Genomic DNA, 25,053 nt, shown 5'->3' on the forward strand with positions numbered 1-25,053 from the left:
TCTGCCACCTTTGGCAGCCCTGTCCTCTCCCGCCTCTCACATAACACAGGAGCTAAGGTGAACTGTGGATGGGGGCAGAATAGGTTAATTGTGGATGGGGAGGTGTGTAGGTGAGCTGTGGATGTTGGGCGCATGGAGCTGGGGATGGAGGGAGAGGAAAGCAAAGAATGTGCAGAGGCAAGTAATTGATGGTTACTTTGAGGGGTGGGTATACTGGAGGGAAGTGAGATTTGTGGGGGAGGGGAAAGGAACTTTGCTTCAGCAAAGTATTAAGAGTTCAGTAACCAAGAGTATGTCATGTATAGCAGGGTGCAACAGTGATGATTTAGGAAAATACCTTGTACATTACCTAGTCATAATTGTATGCTGTGCTATACATTACATACCTCTTAAAGTCATATGTTACATTAATGGCCCCTGGACAATACTCCTGAATTCTGCACTCTATACATTGGGTTTTACGTTACGTACTCCTTACCCCTGCACACAGTATGCTGGACTGCACATTATACTCTGTTACATGTTCCTGACCACTGCACTCTGTACACAGGGCTATATGTTGAATAATCCAACCACCCTGTATGTGGAGATTACAGCAGTCTGAACCATGCAAAATATATCACAGCATACAGAGTTGAGCAGTCAGGAGTATGTAAGGTACATCACAACTGACAGAGTGCAGTGGTCAGAAGTATGTAAAATACAGCCTTGTATGAAGAGAGCAGGGGTCACGATTATATAATGTATAGCACAATGTACAGGGTAGCGGTTAGGAGTGTGTATCAAATGCCTCAGATTATGTATGTACAGTGTACATTACATGCTCCTGATCATAGTCTTTATGCTGTGTTTTATGGTACATACTGTACATTTTTATTGTGTACTGTACATGTTTATGGCAGCTACACCCTGTATGATATGCACTCCCCAGCACTGCAATACATACTGATGAATTCTGTATTCTGTGTGTTTCACTTTTCTGAACCTTGCACCTTCTGTGATACACCGTTCTGAGCCTTAATCACACCCACTATTTGGCAACTGTGAAATTTTCACCTATAAGAAAGGCATGGCTGAGGGCGGGGTTGTGGGCGTGGTTGGGGGGGAGTTGGATGGGGAGGGTGAGTTCCAGCACCTATTTTCTGAGAAAAAATGCCCTGCTCTAGTGTAAATGGTAACTCTGATATAAAGAGGTCCCTGGTAACCAGAGTCCCCGCTTACATCATCGTTCCCAGCATTCCTCTTTATTCAGGGTTCCCATAGCCCCTCTTAGTCTGCAGAATTTCCACCCATTGTTTTCTATGGGGAGGCGGATGTAAATTGACGTGTCTACACCCACCTGCATCCAATCTGCTGAAGACAGACGGCTGGGGATCCATTCGCTATTCATCTGGCGGATCGTATCACAGTCAGATGTGAATGGACGAGCGGTCCGTTTGCATTTGACCGGACCTCAGGGAACAGGGGGCAACTGTCATACGCCTGCTCAGCGGGGATCAGCAGACAGAAACCCTGCTGAGCAGGCAGTTCTGCTTGGCGGAGTCCACCCATGTCAAAGGGCCCTAAGGGGGAGCTCTGTGAACAGAAATGTAAAGGGGAACTCTGATGTAAGGGGTGCTCTGGGCACCCTGATGTAAGGGGGGTCTCTGCTCACCAAAGCCCCCACTCACATCAGAGTCCCTCTTTACATTTTAGTCTACAGAGCTCCCCTTACATTAGTGTGCTTAGAGGCTGGTGAGAGAAGGGAGGGAGAGGGGGACACTTCACTCAACATGGATGGGGGCTCGAAAAGGCTGCACATTTCTTCTTCTATCTAGTTCCCAGCTGTTGGCTTATCCTCTTCCTCTTTGCGAGGCACAGTGCTGCTGGGGATTGGAATGTGTGCAGGGGCACACACAGGAGGAGAGGGGCCGGAGGTGGGAGGAGCAGATTCTCCTCTCTCCTCCACACGTGTTGGGGAGGGGGGGGGGGAGGTCAGGGGGTGTCAGTGCTGGGTCTGGGCAGTGTGAGAGAGTGTAATAGACACTCTTTGCTTAAAACTACAGCCAGCGACCCTGGAGCCACATTCCAAGCTTTTGGGGCCCCGCTCAGTGGCCGAACTCCAGGGCCCAATCGCAAGTGCAATCCTTGCAACCCTGGTAGTTCCGCCACTGCATCCAGTGACTGGTGGTCAGTGCAATGGTAGTGAAATTTACCCTCCCGTTATTGGCAGTCAGTGACAATGAAGTTTACACTCACCACACCCCCCCCCCCATCCCCCATACTTGGGGTGGTCATGTAGTGAAATTTAACTCCCTAGCATTAGTTGTCATAGTGGTCAACCCTCTTATATGATCACATTTTTGCACTGCTCTCTCACCCTCCCAATAAAGCTGGGACTATACTTATACCAGGGATTCTCAGACAGGGTTCCTCCAGAGATCGTTTGGGGTTTCTTGAGCAAGTGCCAAGTGCTAAAATGCATACATCATTTTAGTATCCAGCATCTCACCAGAGGTAGACGGCCCAGCCCAGGACACAGAGAGATGTGTGTTGGGCACAGAAATAAGATAGAATAGATAAAATAGATAATATTGAAAGTAAAGTATGTTCTTTGTATTTTTGAGGTCCAGTTATAAACATACTTCACTCATTGCTTGGCATATTACATTTTATATAGAGATCTTTGGAGAGCCGTGTTGAGCTTAAAATGTCCTGCTGGCTGTTCACTGCATAGTGCTGTGGAAAGAAGAGCAGGCCAGTCAAGTTCCTCCACCCCAAACTCAAACATCCATGTCTTTATGGACCTTCCTTTGTGCACTGGTTTTCAGTCATGTTGGAACAGGAAGGGGCCATCCCCAAACTGTTTCCACAAAGTTGGGAGCATGAAATTGTCCAAAATGTCTTGGTATGCTGACGCCTTAAGTGCCGGTTCACGCTATAGCGATGTCGGACATCTCATGTGATTCGCACCGCGCTGCTATGCAAAGCACATGCAATGTCTGTGCGATGCACATTCAGCCATACAGATTGTATGGCTGAATTTGCATCTCATTTGGAACAAAGTTGTGCAGGACCCTTTCTTTGGTCCGTGCTAGAATCGGATCATATCACACCTATGCGATCCGATTTCTGTCCAAATTGACAGTTCACACTGCCATATGCGAACTGCTGGGAGTGTCAATACAAAGCTAATGAGACACCCAGATTAGTTTGCATATCGCAGTGCGAACTGCCTGCAAGTCGGGTGTGATGCGGCAACAGTGGATATGCAGGTTTTCCGCATCGCATCAACGTGAACTGGCACGAAGAGTTCCATTCACTGGAACTAAGGGGCCAAGCTCAGCCCCTGAAAAACAACCCCACACCATAATCCCCTCTCCACTAAACAATTTGGACCAGTGCGCAGAGCAAGGGCCATAAAGACATGGTGGAGGGAGTTTGGGGTGGAGGAACTTGACAGGCCTGCACCTCAACCCAAAAAAACACCTTTGGGATGAATTGGAGCGCAGACTGTGAGCCCAGCCTTCTTGTACACATCAGTGCCTGACCTCACAAATGCGCTTCTGGAAGAATGGTTAAACATTCCCATAGACACACTCCTGAACCTTGTGGACAGCCTTCTCAGAAGAGTTGAAGCTGTTTTAGCTGCAAAGGGTGGGCCAACTCAATATTGAACCCTATAGACTAAAGCCCCATACACACGCGTCGATAATTGGCCGTGAATTTTTGGCCAACGTCCGATCGGCCGATTTTCGGCTTGTTAGTATGATGCTTCCGGCAACCGACTTCGACTTTTTGGCCGAAAAAAATCTGGTGTGCAGGCTATAAAATTTTTGTTGGCCGTCAACATAACGGACGATTTTCCGTCAGTCAGTACAGATTTCGGCAGACAAAAATCTGATGAGCAAGACTGGGCATGCTCAGAGAAGAAAAAACACACGGAAAGTAAACCAGCACATGACATCACTTCAGAAGTAGATTTTTGTTGGCCGAGAAAATTTGTGTGCAGTCTAGGCACATTCCAACCAACAAAACACCACTCTGGACAAAAGTCGGACGATCGGTCGGCCGATAATCGTTGCGTGTGTACTAGGCATAAGACTGGGATGCCATTAAAGTTCATGTGCGTGTAAAGGCAGGTGTCCCAATGTTTTTGGTAACGTGGTGTAGGTCACATTTTTCAGAATGGAGACAGTAAAAACCTGAGATACCAAATGCAGTACAATGCTTGAGATACCAAGGCTCTTCTAAAGTGTTGCTTTATCTTCCATTTGTACTTTTATAAGACACTTGATTGAAACAATCTAATTATAAAGAATGTATTAAATAAACATGTTTCTTGCTGTCTTATGGCTTTTCCCTACCTAGTTATATAAAGCTAAATGACTAATAGCACCACAAGGACAATTTGTGATTGTTTCCCTTGGACTTATTATTGTAATTAAGAAAATGTGACATAATTCACAGTGGACCTTAGAGGTCATGTTATCAGACTTGGGAATGCACGCAGTTATTATCTTTGTGTCTCTACACAGTATGCACGTCCCTTTTATAAGACCGTAGTGACTCATGACAAATTAAAAATGATTCTGAATCATTTTCCCTGTTGATTTGAAATATTACTTTAACCACAAATGGCATAATGACTTTAAACACAAGAGCTTTCACTCACAGCGGAGTTTGGTATGAAGATATATAATTGAAGACAAATGGCGCAATGACTTTAAAACACAAGAGCATTCACCCACAGTAGAGTTTGGTATAATTTGAACCAAACAATTACAATATTCTAATGCACAATACTGCTGTCACCGGCTGTAAGCTCCTCTGATCTGCAGGGTCCCAAGGACAAGGATCGCTGCATACAGGACCATTGTTCCTATAAAATAAATCCTGTGCGCTGTCTCTAACCCTGTGATAGGGTTAACAGGCGTCTTATATAGACTTTACATGGAACACTGTTTATACTATGAATGTCAGTGTGGAAGTTAACTATGTTTTTTCAGATGGAAATATGAGTGACAGAAATTCTACTGACGATGGAGAAAAAACCTCCCTGTCCAAAAGCACGACCATATTCCTATATATATTTATACCACTGATTACTTCAGTCACTGTCCTTGGTAACATTGTTGTCATTTTAGCTTTTATTATTGACAAAAGACTTAGAAACCAAAGTAACTTTTTCCTACTTAATCTGGCCATCTGTGATTTTTTTATTGGTAAGCCTTATTCTTCCATTTATGTTTTTTATACTGAAGTACAGAGATGAATTGGAGGGGCCATCAGGCTTTGAAATCTTGATAGAAATACCTTTTTAAATTAATCACCTTTTCTACCAATTTTACACATTGAAATAGTGACACAAGTATTGCATTTCATTTAAATAATGCAATTATCAAAAGAAGAATTTGCAAATGTTGATCGTATATTTTATCCACTTTATCTACCCATACCTGTTTGTTGTTTTTGGGATTTTTGGCAGTGCAGGGTCTGGTATGAAAAGTAATGAAAGAAAGCTGTAATGACAGAGACATGGAGACTGCTTTAGCTGTCCCCTGTTTCTGAAAATGCTGGTTGCCTGTCATGTTGATCTAATGGCTTTAGTGATTTCTAAGATGCTGGAACAGGAAAAGCAATCACAAACTCTGTTTTGGAATATAAGGATCATGGGGCGCTTCTGTGGGAGCAATCAGTCTTTAAAACACGATGTTAGCCTCCTATGTGGGTGAATGGTTTCTTGACTGTCCCTTGGACCGCTCTTCCAGAGAGCAGAATCACGCTCCAATAGGTAACATGAAAAGGAAAGATGAAGGCACCTCTAAGAGCAGTGTAAAACTATTTAATAACATACAAATAAGGATCACTCATTTGTGAGAAGCAGGCATGTAGGGACATCACTGGGGTTCGTTCCGAGGACTCCCTGATGGCTCCCTTTCCCTGAAGCCATTCAGCAGCGTAGGCGTATGGAGAGGAGAGGCGTGGAGCACTAGGAGGAAGTCCCGAGCCGAGGTCACGGTGAAGCGCATGCCTCACCCGTGGACGGCAGGAATGTGGTGACCGCCCACGTGACATCACGACGTCCCTTCGGTTCGTTTCACCACAACCTCGGCTCAGGACCTCTCCTCTTCATCCCCCTACGCTGCTGGACAGCTTCAGGGAACGGGAGCCAACAGGGAGTCCATGAAATGAACCCCCATGATGTCCCTACATGCCTGCTTCTCACGAATGATCGTGTAAGTGTTCCTTATTTGTATGTCATTGAACGGTTTTACACTGCACTTAGAGGCGCCTTCCTCTTTCCTTTTCATACAAACTCTGTTTTAACCACTTCAATACTGAGGACTTTCACCCCCTTCCTGGCCAGCTCAATTTTCAGCTTTCAGCACTCTCAAACTTTGAATGACAATTGCACGGTCATGCAACACTGTACCCATATGACATTTTTACCTTTTCTTCACACAAATAGACCTTTCTTTTGGTGGTATTTTAGTTTGTAGGAAGGTTATAGAGTCCATAAACTATAGTATAGTAGATATAAAAAGTCTACACACCCCTGTTAAAATGTCTGGTTCCTGTGATGTCAAAAAAGTAGACAAAGATAAATAATTTCACAACTTTTTCCACCTTTAATGTGACCTAGAAACTGTAGAACTCAACTGAAAAAAAAAATTAAATATTTTAGGGGGGGGGGGGGAGTAAAAATAAAAAAACTGAAATAATGTGGTTGCATAAGTATGAACACCCTTTTATAACTGGGGATGTAGCTGTCAAACGCATGTTAAATAGGAGTCAGTACACACCTGCCATCATTTAAAGTGCCTCTGATTAACCCCAAATAAAGTCCAGCTGTTCTAGTAGGTCTTTCCTGACATTTTCTTAGTCACATCCTATAGCAAAAACCATGGTACACAGAGAGCTTCCATAGCATCAGAGAGATCTCATTATGAAAAGGTATCAGTCAAGAGAAGGCTACAAAAGAATTTCCAAGGCATTAGATATACCATGGAACACAGAAAAGACAGTCTTCATCAAGTGGAGAAAATATGGCACAACAGTGACATTACTAAGAACTGGACGTCCCTCCAAAATTGATGAAAAGACAAGAAAAAAAATTGTCAGGGAGGCTGCCAAGAGGTCTACAGCAACATTTAAGGAGCTTCAGAAATATCTGGCAAGTACTGGCTGTGTGTTACATGTAGCAACAATCTCCCGTATTCTTCATATTTCTGGGCTATGGGGTAGAGTGGCAAGATGGAAGCCTTTTCTTACGAAGAAAAACATCCAAGCTCGGCTAAATTTTGCAAAAACACATCTGAAGTCTCCCAAAAGCATGTGGGGAAAATGTGTTATGGTCTGATGAAACCAAGGTTGAACTTTTTGGCACAAAAAAACACTGCACATCACCAAAAGAACACCATACCCACAGTAAAGCATGGTGGTGGCAGCATCATGCTTTGGGGCTGTTTTTCTTCAGCTGGAACAGAGGCCTTAGTCAAGGTAGAGGGAATTATGGACAGTTCCAAATACCAGCCAATATTGGCCAAAAACCTTCAGGCTTCTGCTAGAAAGCTGAACACAAAGAGGAACTTCATCTTTCAGCATGACAACAACCCAAAGCATACATCCAAATCAATAAAGGAATGGTTTCACCAGAAGTAGATTAAAGTTTTGCAATGGCAAAGCCATCTGTGGGGTGATCTGACGAAGGCTGTGCACAGGAGATGCCCTCGCAAGCTGACAGATTTGGAGTGTTTTTGCAGAGAAGAGTGGGCAAATATTGCCAAGTCAAGATGTGCCATGCTGATAGACTCATACCTAAACAGAGTGAGTGCTGTAATAAAATCAAAAGGTGCTTCAACAAAGTATTAGTTTAAGGGTGTGCACACTTATACTACCATATTATTTTATTTTTTTATTTTTACTTCCCTCCACCTAAAAGATTTCAGTTTGTTATTCAACTGAGCTGTACAGTTTATAGGTCCCATTAAAGGTGGAAACATTTCTGAAATTATTCATCTTTGTCTTATGTTTTTACATCACAGAAACCTGACATTTTAACCACTTGCTGACCAGCTGTGGTGTATTTACTGTGGCAAAGTGGCGCTATTGCGCGAAATGACATACCTGTACGTTGTTTCATTCAGTAGCCACTAGATGGAACAAACGTGCTGCCGTAGACGCGATCGCGCTATGATTGGCTAGTGGGGTAGTCAATTAGCTGGTCCGACGGACACGATGTCTGCCGGCCACCCTTGATCATTCCCGGGAGAGGCAGAATGGTGATCTTCCTATGTACACAAGGCAGATCTGAAAGGGGACAAGATGGAGATCTTGTGTTTCTGCTAATCTTCTGTCTTCCCCCAATCAGTGTAATCCCCCTACAGTTAGTAAGCGCCCCCTAAGCAAATTCCATACAAATATTGCATCGTTTGTAGACGCTATAACATTTGTGCAAACCAATCAGTATACACTTATTGGGATTGTTTTAAAAAATATGTAGCAGAATACATATTGGCCTAAATTGATGAAAAATTTGATTTTTTAAATTTTTTATTGGCTGTGTTTTAAAGTAGAAAATAATTTTTTTTTTTTTTTTTCAAAAAGTGCAAAAAAAAAGAAAAATCGCAGAGGTGATCAAATACCTCCAAAAGAAAGCTCTATTTGTGGGGAAAAAAGGACATCAATTTTATTTGGGTACAGCATCGCACGACTGCGCAATTGTCAGTTAAATTAACGAAGTGTTGTATAGCAAAAAATGGCCTGATTAATCTAGAGCCTGTTCACCTTCCAGTCCAGAAGTGGTTAACAGGGGTATGTAGACTTTTTATATCCACTGTATATATCTGAAAATGGATCAGTGCTGATGTACTGATGGCCTATCTAATTTCTTGAACACCAGGACAGAACATATACCCCTCAAATTACCCCTTTTTGGAAGTAGACAGCCCAAGGTATTCAGTAAGAGGCATAGCGAGTTTTTAAAGTTGTTTTTTGTCACAATGTTTTGGAAGATGAAATAATTGAAAAAAAAATGTTTTTTTCCCCATTTAATTTTATACTGTCACAAGTATAGTACAGCGTTATATAACTGGTGTGACTGGTGACAGTATGTAAAAAAAAAAAAGAATAAATAATAATAATTTCTTTTCTTTATTACACTTCTTTTCCTTACGTTTTTTTTTTTTTTTTTTAACACACTGTGACTAGAGCAATACAGTGTTACCACAATAACTTTGTACTACTCTGGAGAAGTAATCAGGATTTTTTTTTTTTTTTTTACACATTTATGATTGAATTATATTGGTATAAGCAACCATTTTTCTGAATGAAACTGATTCAAAAAGTATGTATTGTTGTGATTAGCTGTGATTGGCCACAGCTAATCACATGGTACAGATGGGCTTTGATTTGATGTGATTACCGTGACCAATCACACCTAGCAACACAAGTGTGTACAATGAATGGCATGAATCAAAGTAATTTATTGTTTACAATTGTCGCGTGATCTGCTGTGATTGATAATAGTGATCACATGGTACCAGCACAGTAATCAGTCATCGGCTCTGTCTGATGGACACAGCCGGTGACAGATCACACTGCAGCATAGCCCGTTGTGGGAGGACATCATATGATGTCCACCCAGAACGACAAAGGTCCAGCCCAGCCATTATTTGACATTAGGCTGGGTGGTTATTGAGACTTCAAATGCTGCATGCTTGTTCTAGGTCAGTGACTCAAAAAGCATTTACATTACAACCAGACAACTGGAATTTTCAGAAGGCGGTCATTGATGGCGATACAGTTTTTTTTGGAAAATATTTAAACACCTTCCAGATCACTACCTTTGGCTGTGAAACATTTGTGTAGCCTGCTAGTAGTTGCCTATGTACTCTGCGTATCTGTGAGTAATTCAGCAGTGCTGGGTGCAGAAATCCAAGCATATGAGGAATGCATTACAATACCTTTTGTTAAATATTGCAGATTGGCATAAAACTGACCACACATTACACAATCTGCTTGTTCAATTTCATTAAAATCCACCATCAACTATAAAATGTAAGGACCTGCATGGCTGGATACAAGTTGTTTGGATTGTTTAGGTTTGTGCCCATTTTACATAGTTTAGGTAAATTTAAATGAGGTTATACAGAAATTGTACAATCCATATGCAGTGGTATGGTCACCCTTAACCCTGGTTCACCCCAGTGTGGCTTTGAAATTGTGCTATCTCAGCAAGATTTTAAAGCAGATCAGTGTGATTTGGATCTCCAATTTAATTGCGGCTTGCGACTTTATTTACCAGAAGTCAAAGCAAGTTACAATGAGATCGTAGAGAAGTGGTGCAGGGGCCTTTTTTAAATTTGCTATGTCTTGATTGAACGGTTCAATTGCAGAAAATAGGGTGCGACTTGTCATGTGACTTGTCAAGTCGCATGACAAATCGCATTGTTGTGAACGAGGGCTTAAGCCTGTTACACACGGGCCGAATGTCAAGTAGCATTGGCCAGTTCAATAGAAAGCAGACAACCTTGGGCCTGTGTGTACTGTGGCCGGTACGACAGACCGAAAAAGGTCTGCCAATCAAGCCCCGATCAGCACTCTCTGCCAATGGAATGTTCTGGCAGGGGGGCGTCCACCTGTCAAAACACAATAGCACAGCAGGGGAGATCGCTAAAATTGGATTGTTAGTACAGCGGCTCCAACCAAACCTGTCAGTTTTTTCTTGTTCAGCCCTCTGGGTTGAACGAAATACAAACTTGTAGTATGTACTAGGCTTTACGGTAGAGTTCTCAGCAGCTTTAGTTGATGTGCAGTTGTTTTATTTTCTGTTCAGGATTTTGGTATGATACTTGTTCAACTTTTTTACTTTGTGTTTTGAGATTAGTGTATTTGAAAATTGCATCATGTATAACATTTCTATCTTGTTTTTATTAGGAGCATTCTGTATACCCGTGAGTGCGTCATTCATCATAACTGGCAAGTGGACACTTGGTAACTTCCTCTGCAAGGTTTGGTTAATAGCAGACAACCTTATGTGTACCGCTTCCGTGTTTAATATTGTTCTCATCAGTTATGACAGGTTTTTGTCTATTACCCTGGCAGTAAGTATTTGTTGTTTTATTAAAATACAAAGCTTCAAAGTGTACTAGTATGGTGGAGTAATTATCTAAAATCCTCATAGCATCCTTAAAATAGTGCAATAATGTGCAAATGCCTTATTAAAGAGAAGTGACACCGGCAAATAATAAATAACGTGAAAAGTAATAATATTTCAAAAAAGTAGAAAACCACACATGTCCTTATCGATAACCACAGCCGATATGGTCTGTTCGTGTGTGGTGAATTTTATCTGTAAAGCAATAATAATAGTGCCAACAAATGTGCAATTCTTATAGTGGGTTTATTCAGATAGTGATACAGTGTAAATCAAACAATATATAGTACATAAATCCCTGGTGGTGAAGTGATGGATAAAGGTGACCAAAGTGAATACTGAAGTGCTGTATTCTTTAGAAGTGTAGGTGTTGTAGTACCCCAAGTGACCACTAGGTGAGGTATATACGACCTGTTCACATGAAGTGGTCCCAGGAGGGGTGGCTAGTGGGGTCCTCTCCTTGTCCCGCAAGGCACCAGCTGGTAATCTCACGGAAAGAAAAGAAAGGGGAGCCCCATCAAGTAGTATGCAAGGTTAAACCGATGCAGAAAGCAGTAAAAACTCACGGTGAAGCTGCCTCGGATCAGTGTAGAGAGACGCCGGGAAGCTTCCGCGTTCCACGGCTCCCAAGTCCGAGACCGGAAGTGACGTAATGACGCAATGGACCCGCCCTACGCGTCCTCTGACGAAACGCGTAGGGCGGGTCCATTGCGTCATTACGTCACTTCCGGTCTCGGACTTGGGAGCCGTGGAACGCGGAAGCTTCCCGGCGTCTCTCTACACTGATCCGAGGCAGCTTCACCGTGAGTTTTTACTGCTTTCTGCATCGGTTTAACCTTGCATACTACTTGATGGGGCTCCCCTTTCTTTTCTTTCCGTGAGATTACCAGCTGGTGCCTTGCGGGACAAGGAGAGGACCCCACTAGCCACCCCTCCTGGGACCACTTCATGTGAACAGGTCGTATATACCTCACCTAGTGGTCACTTGGGGTACTACAACACCTACCCTTCTAAAGAATACAGCACTTCAGTATTCACTTTGGTCACCTTTATCCATCACTTCACCACCAGGGATTTATGTACTATATATTGTTTGATTTACACTGTATCACTATCTGAATAAACCCACTATAAGAATTGCACATTTGTTGGCACTATTATTATTGCTTTACAGATAAAATTCACCACACACGAACAGACCATATCGGCTGTGGTTATCGATAAGGACATGTGTGGTTTTCTACTTTTTTGAAATATTATTACTTTTCACGTTATTTATTATTTGCCGGTGTCACTTCTCTTTAATAAGGCATTTGCACATTATTGCACTATATTATCAATCACTTTTCAGGTAGCGCCGTTTTCAACCCTTGTTGCACATTTCACTTTATCTTTAACCCTTTGGGGTTTGGTTGTTGGCTGCTTACACCTTCACATTCGTTACACACTGTTCTACCTCAGACTCCATAGCGCTGGTCACCCTTGCCTTTTACTCATCCTTAAAATAGATCCCTGTTTGAGAATCACCTGCTTGTACACTATCTACACTATATTACCAAAAGTTTTGGGACGCCTGCCTTTAAAGGCATCCCAGTCCTAGTCTGTATGGTGCAATATTGTTTTTTCTCACCCTTAGCAGCTATAACAACTTCAACCCTTCTAGGAAGGCTGTCCACAAGGTTTAGGAGTGTGTCTATGGGAATATTTGACCATTCTTCCAGAAGCACATTTGTGAGGTCAGGCACTCATGTGGATGAGAAGGCCTGGCTTGCAGTCTGCCCTCTAATTCATCCCAAAGGTGCTCTATTGGTTTGAGGTCAGGACTCTGCGTAGGCCAGCCATGTTTATCCACCCCAAACTCACTCATCCATGTTTTTATGGACCTTGCTTTGTACATCGGTCCAAATCATTTGATGGAGTGGGAATTAGGGTGTAGGGTTGTTTTTCAGGGACTGGTCTTGGCCCCTTAGTTCCAGTGAATGGAACTGTTAAGGTGTCAGCATAGCAAGACATTTTTTGGTCACCTTAAGGCTCCCAACTTTGTGGGAACAGTTTGGGGATGGCCCCTTCCTTTTCCTACATGACTGCGCATGAGTGCACAAAGCAAGGTCCATAAAGATATGGATGAGGGAGTTTGGGTTGGAGGAACTTGACTGGCCTGAACAGAGTTCGGACCTTAACCTGACAGAACACCTTTGGGATGAATTAGAGCGGAGACTGTGAGCCAGGCCCTCTTGTCCACATCTGTGCCTGATCTTACAAATGCGCTTCTGGAAGAATAGTCAAATATTCCCATAGACACACTCCTAAACCTTGTGGACAGCTTTCCTAGAAGAGTGGAAATTGTTATAGCTGCAAAGGGTGGGCCAACTCAATATTGAACCCTATAGACTAAGACTGGGATGCCATCTAAGTTCATGTGCATGTAAAAGCTGGTGTCCCAATACTTTTGGTAATATAATCTATCTATCTATCTATCTATCTATCTATCTATCTATCTATCTATCTATCTATCTATCTATCTATCTATCTATCTATCTATCTATCTATCTATCTATCTATCTATCTATCTATCTATCTATCTATCTATCTATCTATCTATCTATCTATCTATCTATCTATCTATCTATCTATCTATCTATCTTTCTATCTATCTATCTATCCTGTATCAGAGTAGCAGATCTTTAGGTGAATGACCCCTGAACAGCAGTTTGGGGGATGGGGGTTCCAATCCAGTGACAACAATGCTGGAAAACAGTTCCTGCTACTGATACCAATGATCAGGCACTAATCTTACTGATGGGTCCAATGAGGGGAAATCATTCCTCTCTGACTTCTGGGACATATATTATACCCATTGACACCGGGGCATTTTTTTTCTACTGATCACAAATGCTAGAGATTTTTTCACTCCCACAGACTCCCAACACAAGGACATCCCACCATCCATCAGTGAAGGGACATTTTGTACTCCCACTGACATTTGGTGCTAAGTACTGTATATACTCGCATATAAGCCGACCCGAGTATAAGCCGAGGCCCCTACTTTTACCACAAAAAGATGGGAAAAATCATTGACTCGAGAATAAGCCTAGGGTGAGAATGCAGGGCGGCGGGCATGGTACAGGAGAATGCAGGGTGACTGGCATGGTGCAGGAGAATGCAGGGTACTGGCATGGTGCAGGAGAATGCAGGGTACTGGCATGGTGCAGGAGAATGCAGGGTACTGGCATGGTGCAGGAGAATGCAGGGTACTGGCATGGTACAGGAGAATGCAGGGTACTGGCATGGTACAGGAGAATGCAGGGTACTGGCGAGGTGCAGGAGAATGCAGGGTACTGGCATGGTACAGGAGAATGCAGGGTACTGGCATAGTACAAGAGGATCCGGGGTTGTGGGCATACTACAGGAAATGCAGTGCTGTGGGCATGGTACAGGTGGACCATGCCCGCAGCACTGCATCCCTTGTAGTGTGCCCACAGCCCTGCATAATGGCAGGTAGTGAAGCTGTTTCACTTACCTGTTCCAGCTGCGCCTTCATTTTAAAAATGGCGCCGCCCGGCGCCGCCACGTCATTGCGCACGCGCCGCCGCCGCTCGTATAATTTCGGCTATTCCCGGCCTCTCCCGAGCGGCGGTGGCGCGTGCGCGGTGACATGTGTGCGACGGGCGGCACCATTTTTAAAGCTTAAGCCCGTCGGAGCGGCCAGGGAATTTTTTTTTTTTCCTTGACTCGAGTATAAGCCGAGGCGGACGTTTTCAGCACAAAAAAATGTGCTGAAAAACTCGGCTTATACTCGAGTATATACGGTAATATTATTCTGTTCATACTGGCCACAGTTGGGGGCCCTAACAGTATGACAGATAGTAAACTGGCGCTTTGATGATCATGTAAATCAAGCCTTATAGCTACTGTGAGTTAGAAAGTTGACACTTCTCAGCACTCATAGTAAGAAATTGAGTACATGCAATTGATTACCATGCAGCCATGCACCAACCTATAATCAATTAAACCATAATACTTAGGCTCCCTGCTGCCTACCACATCCTCTTTTTAGGCATTTAAAACATAGAGAAATGTTTTAAAGCGGTAGTATACCGCTTTTTGTGATTTTTAACTACAGGTAAGACTGCATGGTTTAGGAGATATTTGCACTGCATGCAGCCACTGACTCGAGCGGCGCATGCACTCTGAAGGTCCGGCGGACCTTCAGAGTTCCTTGCTGGGAAGTTGCCGGAAAATCACTCCCGCGCGCATGCGTGGGAGTGACGTCATCGTGGCTCCGGCCAATCACAGCGCTGGAGCCGCCGAAACCGGAAAAGACGCCGAGGGATCATGTCCGCTCCCACAGCGGTGTCTGGGGGTCCGTGCCGGGGCTTGGTTCTAAGGTAAGTGTTTCATAATGAGCTAGTATGTGATGCATACTAGCTCATTATGCCTTTGTCTTGCAGGGTTTTTTTTTTCCTTTGAGTATACTACCGCTTTAACAAATTTTACTGGGATAACAATCAAATCATTTTAAAAAAAAAAAACAAAATTTTTATTACATGATTAAAATCACCTTCAGAGTCATAAAAACATCTGGGGAATGCTCCCACAAAATCAAAGTCACCCCTAATAGAATATTTTACATTATTTTTCAAAAGCTCAATAATCCAGAGAAGTCAACCTGTTTTGCCTTAATGCTTCTTCAGGACCTTCATACAGGATTAGAAGAGTGTGACCTATACTACCTGCATAGAATTTGCATGTTCTCCCTGTGCTTGCGTAGGTTTCCTCCCACACAACCTACATGCTGGTAGGTTATAAAAACTTTTTACAAACAATTTCTGCACTTTAACTCTAAAACCTCTCTTTCTAAACTTCAAGCACCTACAAAGTGCTGTGATGAAGTTACCAGACGCAATGCGTAGGAGAGTACTTAAATGACATCATTGTAGTGGGAGGAGCCATGGTGTGCATCTAAGAGCACAGCATCGGCAGTGCCTGCACCCTACATCTGTTATCAGGAAAAGCACAGTATAGAGTGTACAGAAGTGCACGTAGAAATGTGTTTTAAATTGGTTTTATTAAAAGCTGTTATTTTTACAGACATCGCTATGATTCTTGTCTATATTCTCCCCTTGAGTTTAAACCCGGTGGATATCTGCATATATAAAGAATTATACTTCTTCCCATTATACACAGGGTGCAAAGCGTGTTAGATCCTATTTTATTTATGTTGTCAACCAAAAAAGGTGGAGTTCTGTCCAATAAGTGAGAACAGGTGATCAATACAGAGAGATTTGTTAACACAAAAGAAACAATATACTCGTTTTATGAAGGATTGCGCAATTGGAATTGATTGTGGACTATATATATATCGCCCCTTTTTAACAACTGAAACCACCAAGCTACTCATTCACTCCCTTGTTATTTCTCGCCTCGACTACTGCAACTCCCTTCTCTTAGGCCTACCACTTCATAGGCTATCCCCTCTTTAGTCCATCATGAATGCTGCTGCCAGGCTTATCTACCTTACCAACCACTCAGTGTCTGCCTCCCCTCTCTGCCAATCCCTACACTGGCTCCCGATTGCCCAGCGAATTAAATTCAAACTACTAACCATAACATACAAAGCCATTCACAACTCTGCCCCGAGCTACATCACCAATCTTGTCACCCAAACCAGACCTCCTACTCTCAAGCTCCCTTGTCTCCTCCTCTCATGCTTGTCTCCAGGATTTCTCCAGCCTCTCCCATCCTCTGGAATGCTCTACCTTAACCTGTACGGCTATCTTCTATTCTAGCTGCTTTCAGGCGATCCCTGAAAACTCATCTCTTCGGGGAAGCCTATCACACCTCCAACTAATCTTCCATCAGCTCATTCCCTACTGTTACAACCTCTTGTACCACCTGCCCCACCCTATTAGATTGTAAGCTTTTCTGAGCAGGGCCCTCTTAATCCTCCTGTATTTTATTGTATTGTAACTGTATTGTCTCCCTCTAACATTGTAAAGCGCTGCATAAACTGCTGGCGCTATAGAAGTCCTGAATAATAATATATATATATATATATATATATATCATACTGTAACTATACAGTATACTGTAAATATATATATATATATATATATATATATATATATATATATATATAACATTTATTTTTTCATGCATTGTATTACAGTATGAATTTTATTTAAGTTACTTTTAGAAGATTATAAAGCACTTTATGTAAGCACTGACACTCTTTTATTTTCATGTATATGCATTGATAATAATAATAGTGCGAAATTATTCGAAATAGAAAAGGATCATTAGTTCATTGATATTAAAGGAATGCTCATATGATTCTAAGTATATAATGATGTTGAAAGATTTTTAGAGCCGGTTCACACTACCACGACCAGAAAGTCGCCCCGTGACTTGAAGAGACTTGTTTAGAGACTTGGAAGAGACTTGTGCACTACTTTGAAGAGACAGGCGACTTTGTCTGTGGGGAATGCCTGGCTAATCTCTTTCTTCTTCCTGGAAAGTCTGATAACAAGTCGTGTCAATTAAGATAAGGAGGCGACTCCCATTGAAGTATATGGGACAGTCGGATCACAGGTCGCCTCAAAGTAGTACAGGACCCTTTTCTGAAGTCGGAGTGACTTCAGTAGTGCCAATTAAGACGGCACTGATTGATTAACATTGCTTTTGTTATGTCAAGCTACCTGGGGCAACGCAAGTCGCCTCACAAGTCGTGCTAGTGTGAATGAGCTCTTAAACTCTTGATTAGAGCATTAGTAAGGTTATTTTATATAATTATTAACACTGTAAGGTTATTTTATATAATTATTGACACTGTAATAATAAACAGTAATTCCATCATAAAATGGAAAAAAATCTGTGCTCGGTTGAGTAGTATGAAATTCACAGCAGCCACTCATTTACCTGTGATACCAGTCATTAGACAATATAAAACAAAACATAAGCGGAGATATAAATGTATGTGATCAAATAAAAAATGATTATACAAAAAGCAATCATGCAAACACACTTCAAAAAGCATAACCATTGTACAATCTACAAATTATGTAATGTAGTGCAAACATTTAAGTAACCAGCATGTATAGTATAATATCAAAGCAGTCTGTGGAAGTCCATTAATAGTGTACAGTCCATAAGTGACGTAAATAAATATATGCAAAAGTGCAATGTGCAGTCTAAACAAGCACAGGGGATCCACCATCAGATGCCCTTTTGACATACGCCTCTTACTAGATAACTGGGATCATAGATTATAATGGTCAAAAAGGCCCAATACAAAACATAGTCAGCTGGTCGTCCAGTGGAGAGCGTCAGTCACTCAGCAACGGGCCCCAGTAAGTGACTCAACATATTAGAAAGAAAATGCTCCCATAGTAAAGCCTGTGAGATGTACAAACTTTTATTTTAAAAAAGTTGCGGCAACATATACCTTGACATGGCTTGTAATTAGCATGTGTAAGATACGGTATAGGTTCCGGCAAGCTGTCGAATGAGGCGTATGTCAATAGGGTGTGTGTAGGGCTGTCCCAAGACATTTTGCCTGGGTCAAAAATTAAATGCTGCCCCCCATAAAAAAAATCACGCCCACCAAAAGGCACACACAATTTTTATTTTATATTTTGATAATTAAAACTAAAATAAATGTATCAGGAAGTCAGATTTATATGCAACAGGACCTTGTCTACATGCACAATTATATGACCTACCATTATGTTCAATTCCAAACCACAAACTCCAGTATTAACTTATTTGTCTGAATGTCTGACATCATTGCGCACACCACAATCACATAAGGAACGTTCCCCGGAGGACACCCTCCGCCTCCTGATAATCATCAGTTTGCACTACAGGTGACAGTATGAGATGGGGAAATGCTGCCTGAAACGTGCTGCAAACTGATGACACACAAAACTGCTGGAAAAAAAATCTTGGGCATGAGTTTGCTGCCCCTCTCCCAGTGCTGCCTAGGTACAATGGACCCAGTGGGACCCATGGTAGTGCCGGCCCTGGATGTGTGATCTGATGGTGGAACTCCTCTGCTTGTTTACACCGCACATTGCATTTTTTGGATGGATTGATTTACTTCACTTATGGACTGTTCCCTGTTAATGGACTTCCACAGATTGCTTTGATAGAAAAACCATCATGTATGCATTTCTTTAGCGATAGATAGTAATTAGAGCGCTGCACTGTTTTCCATTCTAATACTAATAACTTAACTGGCTCCTGTCTAAATTGGCTTTAGTATGTATTCATGTGAGGTAGGCACCTTAGCTTGAAAGTTCCTTAAAGGCCGGGACTGATGTGAATGCACAATATATGTAAAGTGCTGCATAAATTGTTGGCTTTTTATAAATTTCTATAATAAATAAATTCATTGCTTTGTTACTTGCATGCTCTAAATTGAAGATAGCTAATATTTAAATTATTGTGGGAGGAACAAACATAAACCTTTTTTCCTCATGTTGTCTAGGTGACATATCGTTATCAACAAAACAACCATAGGCAGACTGTTGTGAAGATGGCCACAGTCTGGGTGCTGTCCTTCCTTCTCTACAGTCCAGCTATTATCACCTGGGATTATGTGTATGGTGGCAACACTCCTGAAGGCCAGTGTCTAGCGGGATATTACTCTAACTTGCACTTCCTTCTTGGGGCGTCAACTTTTGACTTCATTCTTCCACTGATAAGCATTTCATTTTTTAACATCAGCATATACTGGAACATAAAACTACGAAGTAGAAAAAGAAGTCATGTTCTTTCTACACATAATCCACCACATGGCATAAGAACATCCATAGACCAGATTGTTGTGACTAACAATTTGGGCGAAAGAGAAAAAAAGAATCAAACACAAAATAAAGTGCTTGATGCATCTGTAAATTTCCCAAGCACCTCTTCAGAATCTGGAAGCTCAAGTAACCATGGAGCCAAACTTTCTAGGGATAAGAAAGTGGCAAAGTCACTGTCTGTGCTTGTCTGTGTGTTTGGGTTTTGTTGGGCCCCATACACATTTCTACAGACAATCCGTGCAGCTTGTCATGATGAATGCATTGACTCCTACTGGAACCAAGTTACAAGTTGGTTGTTGTGGATTAACTCTTCAGTGAATCCAATTATCTATCCTTTGTGCCATAAAAACTTTAGAGACGCTTTAGTTAAATTGTCTCAAATATGCAGATTTAAATTGATGACTTTTAATAAACATTAAATTTTCCTTTACATTATTTAGATCCAGTGCAATTTTCTCTTAATATATTCCAACATCATTTAGAGTGTGTTGTTAATAAAATGTATATAAAATATCTTCCACTGTAATAAAATAGTGTAATTTGCTGTCGGAAAACCAATGCAGAGTTTCATGATTGGCTAGGGTCACCCACTGTTTTTGTTATACATATCCAGTCGTGTGGTTCATATTTCTTGTGTCATTTGTTTAAAATGTTGTTTATTGTATACTTATGTGCTTTAAATAAAGAATTAGTAACCATTACCTGTAAATCATACCTGAAGCCCCGGTTCACACTTATGCGAGTGCGGGAAGGCTGCGAATCCGCAGCCTGTTCCCGCATCGCACACGCACCCCCGGCAGTTCACACTGCCATATGCGATACGCTGGGGGTGTCAATGTAATCTTAACGACACCCCCAGTTTGATCGCATATCACAGTGCGATTGTGCAGTTCGCACAGGATCGGATCGCACAAGTGCGAACCGCTGTGCGATCTGATCCTGATGCGGCTTCCAAAAAGGGTCCCTGTGCGTGTTTGCTGCGGCTGTGGTGCGAATTTAGCCATACAAAGTGTATGGCTAAACTCGCACCGCACAGCCGATCGCATGTAATGAAGGAGCAGTGCGCTCCGACATTACTTGCGAACCCCGCACTCACACAAGTGTGAACCAGGGCTAAATTATTCACTCTGGCCGTCATTCAACCCAGAAGGTGTAAATAAGCAGCATAGGAGAGGATGCAGGGGGTGGGGTTAGAGCATGCAGATGGGAGTAGTTTGATTTTTTTTTTTTTTTTTTACATTATAGGTTTTTTGAGAAGGGGTGAGGGATTGTTGGTAAATGAATAAAAAATGGAATTGTGTTTTAAAGCAAAACTAAAACCAAAGCTTTATTTGGATAGAGTGGGATGGAACCTCAGCTTTTTAATTGTGATCTCTGTCTCTTCATTTTCGGTTGAGACAGCTAGTGATGAAAATCATCTCTAGTGGGGAAATTAGGAAGGGTAAAAACGTAAAGTTTAGCTCTGATTTTTTTTTACTGTCTATTTTTTGACCTAGTGACATTTTTGTCACAGGTAGAGCTGGCATGGTAGCCTGGTGATGAATTGCATATACTGGAACATAAAACTACGAAGTAGAAAAAGAAGTCAACTTTGCTTGGAGTTATAGGCAGGGGTCTTTGGCATACTAAGAATTCTTTAGACCAGTATCCACAATCCATATGCAGAAGAGCATGACCACCATATGAGGTAGAAGATACCCAGTTCCAAACAGACACGAAAGCATGTAAATGGGTGATCTGGCATTGCATGGGCCAAAAGTTGTGGTACCTTGTACCATCTGAGTAATACTTTGTAGTTACTTTCTACAACCATTGTGCTATATGAGCACGATTTCGTCGTATTCCAGATCTGAACCCAGTCATCATGTTCCAATTCAATACCCAGGTATACAGTAGCTCCCAGTTGTGCATGTTGCCATGGAGTGTAGGAGTGAACTGAGACAGTAGAGTGTCATAAAGAAGGGAAATTAGCCCCAGAGAGTGTGAATCATTCTTACATTTAGATTCAAAAGGAGTGAAAGTTAAGATAATACTAGCAACCTGGGCCATGGTGGTGAAAAAGTTGTTTAACTTATAATTGTCAGAATTGGTTAACTTGAACTCTCTTTGCAGATTGGGAAGGATTTGATACCTTTTGGTGTGAGCAGTTGATTGGAGCAAGTTAAGCCGGCCACAAACCCGAGTCTAAAAGCACCTGGCAACTCAAATCCCTGGGGAATAAATGGTTGCAATGGATAGACTATTGGAGTAAAACGGGGGAAACTAGGCCACTGGAGTAAGATCATCCCATATTTGCAAAGAGTGGTGATTGATAGAGTTAGTTAAGGCATTCCTATTACGTGGATGAAGCCAAAGTAAATTATCTCTATCTATCGACTTCTTCAAGGGTTTCATTAGAGGTGTCATAATTTCATTCATGCAAAGCAGTCCGAAGAAATTTTTTTTTGCAGAAAGAATAACATGTTTAGACATCTTAATAGGTAACAGTGAAGCTTACAAAAGCTCTGAGCAGATTTTTCAAATGTAGTAGCTCAAACTAGGGACCCCAGACATTTTCGGGGTAAGAGGGAGGTGGGGGGGAGGGGAGGGAAGAGTGAGAGGAAAGGAATAAAATGGGAGAAAAGGGAAAAAAAAGTAAGAAAGGACAAGAGATGCCTGAGGAAATAGACAGGCATATATTAACAGTAGAGTGGACTTCAACAGTGTACTAAACTTACTTGATGGACCAAACAGCAGGCTCAAGGAGGTCTGAGCTTGGTATGAGGCCCATACTTACAAACAGGGTCAGCAAAAGGGGCTCACCTTGTCAATGTCCCCGCTTACAACCAAGCCAACAGTGTACTAAACTTACTTGATGGACCAAACAGCAGGCTCAACGAGGTCTGAGCTTGGCATGAAGCCCATACTTACAAACAGGGTCAGCAAGGGGGGCTCACCTTGTCAATGTCCCCGCTTACAACCAAGCCAAAACATTATATTTAGTGAGAACAATCATTATTGAATCCAACTTGAAGGTAGGATGGGAAACTTATTGTGTAAAGGGAAGAGTTCTCAAGAAAATGATGCTGCTGTTAAGATCTCATTAGTAGAAATTAGCCTTTTCAATGTTGCCATGTGTCTATAAACAAGGTAACTGCAATGAGAGCCTGCTTGGTGATCCGCCTCCATTTTGGCATTAGTGGATTGCAAAGGTTCATAAGCACAAATATAATATAAGGTTATGGAGAAGTTCTAAGTCAGGGCCTGTGAGGCTGTTTGAGGTATGTAGTGGGAAATGAGCCCTGTGAGCAGGAAGGTGATACAGTAGGCAATGCAGGCAATCTGCTTTTCCCACAGTGTGCATGATCAACAGGCATTGATACAGAAAGGCATGCACATGAATATCAGTGAAATTCATATATTGGTGCACATAGTATTTAGGGTTCCTTAGAGTTAATTACTGACATAAGCACTTAGTAGGAAGTCATATACAAAATCTAATCAATGGATATGAAATTGGGATTTCTGTAGGGGAACAGAAAAATCAGCCCATCTGAGAGGTGTGGAAGCCTGAATCCATGCTTCCAAATTGGCACAACAAATAGGTCAGGTAACAATGATTTATGATGTCAAGAAATTTGATAAGAGGTGTACATGGCAGTAGGTATCATGATGTTTAATTTTTGTGCAGAATCCAATATTCCATGGATATGGAACATGATGGTATACAACATCACACAGTTCAATGTCTTCCGAAAAACTATGTATAACTCCCTCTTGGAGGGAACAAATCATACATTAAACAACAAACGGAAAAACATATGTGCTGGCAATCAAGGTTAAGGTGACTCTGACATCTGACTGGGAAGTCTCGGAAGAGGCAGGTGAGGGCTGCATAGCAGGGGAATGGCTTCACATCTTGGTCACTTGAATGTGGTATGCTGGAGGAAATTAAGATTGTCCAGATGTTGTTTCAACTCTAAAAGGGTTGTACCGGAGTATATGCATCCCTGGTATGTGAAAATCAACCTGAAGGAGAATTCCTACTTGTATAAGAGCTTTTGGAGAATCTGTACTACTGGTTTTAGTTCTTCGAGGGAGCCAGACCTGTGAATATCTGCTATGCAAAGCCTTGGAAAGTGAGAGTAGGTTTAGCCTGCAGAATGCTTTATGTAGTATGAAAGAAAAATAATTTCACAATGACATCTCTGGGAGGACCAGACGTTGGTTTCTTGACAAGTGCTCGATGTATATGCCCCAACTCAAGTCTTTTAATAGGGATAACTGAAGCAAGCTCCTGGATAAGTGTGGTGACTGTAGATTGGATTCCAGGACTGTTTCTGGTATACCCCTGAATTGGAGATTGGATCTTCTGAATCTGATGTCAAGGTCCTCACAGTGGAGGACTAATTCTTAGTTGTGGTTGACTACCAGCATTGCAGTGTTGTCCATTCTGGTTACTAGGCCTGCTGTATGTGGCCTAGTTCTCGGATCTCTCAGAACATTGACCCCCTAAGCTATTTGCTGAGAGGCATTGTGAGTATTTTGTAGATCTCGCTTTTTGTCACAGTTTGAAAACTGAAAAAAAAAAAAACATTTTTTCTTTTCTTTCTTCATTTACCAAAACAAATGAGAACTGCAAAATACTCACAATGCCTCTTAGCAAATACCTTGGGGTGTCTACTTTCCGAAAAGGGGTTATTTTGGGTGGGTTTTGTGCTATCTTGGCATTTCATGGCCTCCGAAACTGTAATAGGTAGTGAGGAGTTAAATCAACAATTTACGGCCTTGGAAAACCTGAAGGCAGTGATTGGTTTTCGGGGTCCCCTACACAGTTAGGCTCCCAAAAAGTCTCACACATGTAGTGTCCCTGTACTCAAGAGAAGCAGTAGAATGTATTTGGGATGTCATTTCACATATACCCATGGCATGCATGAGCAATATATAATTTAGTAACAATTTTGTGTAAAAAGAATTTGTAATTTTCGTGAAACTTGTGGCAAAATATAAAATATTCCATGGACTCAGTATGCCTCTCAGCAAATAGCTTAGGGTGTCTACTTTCAAAAAAGTGGTCATTTGGGCAGTGTTTGAACTGTCCTGGCATTTTATGCCAAATATTAGAAG

At 41.9% G+C, this 25,053-nt stretch overlaps 1 protein-coding gene across 1 annotated transcript; it reads left to right on the forward strand.

Moving 5' to 3' along the window:
- Positions 1–132: 132 nt before the first annotated feature.
- LOC309555620 (histamine H3 receptor-like) lies at positions 133–20,366 on the forward strand (the record flags this gene model as incomplete). Its single annotated transcript, XM_082257662.1, has 3 exons — positions 133–181; positions 10,921–11,087; positions 19,629–20,366. 3 exons carry the CDS (start codon positions 133–135, stop codon positions 20,364–20,366), a joined length of 954 nt encoding a protein of 317 aa, XP_082113788.1.
- Positions 20,367–25,053: the final 4,687 nt, after the last annotated feature.

Source organism: Pelophylax lessonae, assembly GCF_965119305.1.
Source record: "Pelophylax lessonae genome assembly, chromosome: 5".
Lineage (NCBI taxonomy): Eukaryota > Metazoa > Chordata > Amphibia > Anura > Ranidae > Pelophylax > Pelophylax lessonae.